This window comes from Montipora foliosa, chromosome 10 (genome assembly GCF_036669935.1).
Source record: "Montipora foliosa isolate CH-2021 chromosome 10, ASM3666993v2, whole genome shotgun sequence".
Lineage (NCBI taxonomy): Eukaryota > Metazoa > Cnidaria > Anthozoa > Scleractinia > Acroporidae > Montipora > Montipora foliosa.
The window spans coordinates 24,807,613-24,810,112 of NC_090878.1; the positions used below are offsets into that span (position 1 = coordinate 24,807,613).

Here is a 2,500-nt window from a genome sequence, read left to right on the forward strand (position 1 = left end):
TAGAAGTGACTTCTTGAGGCAAAAGGAAATCATAATAACTATGAGGTGAAGTATCGGCCATTGTATTTAAAGTTGTCTTTGGTTTGGCACCAAGTTGTTTTTGATCAAAGACACAGTAAATTCCTTAAAGACGTTCACGCCCATTGCTACTGCACATCTTTTCGCCCATGTCACGCACACGTCATGCATCGCAGACCACAAAGGTAAACACTATGCTAAAGGCACAAACATTTTCACAAGAATGGAAATTGGATGCGTGTGGCATCATGGGATAGCTGTGGACCCAGGTCTTCTCGGAAATGTCACGCAATGATGTGACAGTGCGAATAAACAATCGTCTTAAGAACTTTTCTCTCTTGAATGCTCGGTGACTCCCATTTTTCTTCCAGTAGATCACTTCCTTTCATGATTTTGTCCATTTTAACAAAAAACAAAAAATATCTGTATGTGAGAAGTTACAAATATTTCCCCTTTTATGCTTTCGTGCAACTGAAGTTTTCTTTCTTAGACTAATATGTATCGTTTTTGAAGGTCTATTTCACCACAGAAAAAGACATCAGCTGCAAACGTTTATTTAGCTATATTAGTTATGTTGAATTGAGTACGTTTACCTGATCTAAATTTCACTAATGTAGCTTTTTTATTGCTGACAGTTGTAAGCTAAGATCGTCTTAAAATGATGCAATCTTCTAAAAGTGCACCTCCTGATCGCAATTTTGGCAAAAGTAGATCATTACCTTTCTGCGTGGCAAGTTTAAAAAAAAAATCTGAATGTGGGAACCTGTTGGGCACAAACGTCCTTAACCCTTTCACTCCTGTGGGGTTCCCCATTGACGAGTAAAATTGTCTGGCGTTAGACAGAGCAAAACCTATAAGTCTCATTATAATTGCATTAGTATCTTTGTGTGTTTTCTTGAACATGTAAGCAAGTCCTCTGCAAAACTTCGCTTATTGAAGCCAAGAAAGTATTACTTAATATCACTTTAATCAGAGAAAACCTATTTTGAACTAGGTTTTTCCTGTGATCAAAGTGATGCAAGCAAGTCTTTTTTCCCCATAAAGATCACAAATAGCTTCATTTTAAGAAAGCTTGACTTCTTTCTGACTATGAATGTGGAGGAGAGAACCAAGGCAGCCATTATATATGTGAAATAGTTTTATCTACATTCCAGTACTGACCTGTTGCCTGCAGACAGGACAGTTGACAGCTCCAAGCCACCTTCCATACCTCCAGTAAGTTACAATGCAAGGAGCTGAAACAATTAAAATTTAAGTAATATGTATCAACACATGGTAAACAGCATAACAGTGCTCACTGGTTGAGGATGTGCAAATAGGATGTTTTCAACCCACCTCTAAGGACACCAATAACAATAGAGAAATGCTCGACTTCTGGTGGACAAACAAAAGAAGCTAAAAAGAGATCTTTTGTTTTCGTCCACCAGCATGGCGGCTATGACGTCACATGGAAACCTCCTATAGGTGAATCTGTCACTCCAAAGTAGCCTGCTTGCAGGTGGTAAATGTTGTTGTTATTTCAAAACATTAGATGCCATATTGGAAGAGCATGGGATACAATGTAGATCTGGGATGTGAGACCCTAATCCTAAACATCTCCCTCTCTCTCTCTCCCACACACTGGAAACTGGACTCCCTGGATTACTTTGTCAAGTTATAAGTCCACAAAATTTCCGGTTACCGGTGTACAATGTATGATTAAAATAATTGATAATGATGGTGTTCAAAGAAGACGAAAAGTTTTTGTCACATGCAGTGTCATGTTAAGGTGGATATGTCTGGCACGGTTAATCAATGACATTGTTTAAGTACAGCTAAGTGGAGTTCACTTATTCACCGTGCTTTAACTGGAGCGCTCATGACAAGATAAGGAAATGAGACTTAAATTGCAATGGAACGAAACGACCGGATACCGATGACACGTTTAATTCTTTATTTCAGGACTGATAGGAATATTAGGAAGGCAAACATACGGGATGCGTGGATTACATCTATGGAGCAGGCCTTGACTTTTTTAAGCATTCACACGAAATTAAATTAATTTCAAAATCCAAGGCCCGATGAGTACTATTAGCTTGGGCCTGCATTGATGGTGATCATATCGATATCTGGGCATATACAGTGATCTCAGAAAATGGATCCGCCTGTACCTACCACAATAGACATGTCCACAGTTCGTTGTCGTATGGAATTTAGTTTCTGTGAGACAAACAGGACATCTCTGATCACTAGAATACGTAACTGGTGGAGGATCAGGAAGTACAGGACCTTCCGAAGCAGTGGGATTGCTTCCGTCTTCACGTCCTACACCCAACCTATCCCGCACAATTTGGACGTGTTCTTCCTGGGACGGATGAATATTCCTCGGACCTCCTTGCGAATTGTAGAGAATACTCACCAAAGCTATTAATCCTAATGTTGATGCTAAACCAATCAACACTTCATCGCCAACACCTTCGACTATGGTTCCTTGGGAGTGAAA

At 39.6% G+C, this 2,500-nt stretch overlaps 1 protein-coding gene across 2 annotated transcripts in view; it reads right to left on the bottom strand.

Annotated features, from left to right (window-relative positions):
• The window catches only part of LOC137972453 (E3 ubiquitin-protein ligase RNF170-like), a 7,368-nt gene that overhangs the window by 4,795 nt on the left and 73 nt on the right, over positions 1 to 2,500 (bottom strand). For both annotated transcript variants that reach the window (XM_068819199.1, XM_068819198.1), the window contains exons 1-2: positions 2,173 to 2,500; positions 1,180 to 1,253 (exon numbers count right to left, since the gene is read on the bottom strand). The exon at positions 2,173 to 2,500 is cut by the window's right edge. In XM_068819199.1, coding sequence (XP_068675300.1) covers positions 1,180 to 1,253; positions 2,173 to 2,500 — 402 coding nt within the window. The remainder of the gene's footprint in view (positions 1 to 1,179; positions 1,254 to 2,172) is intronic.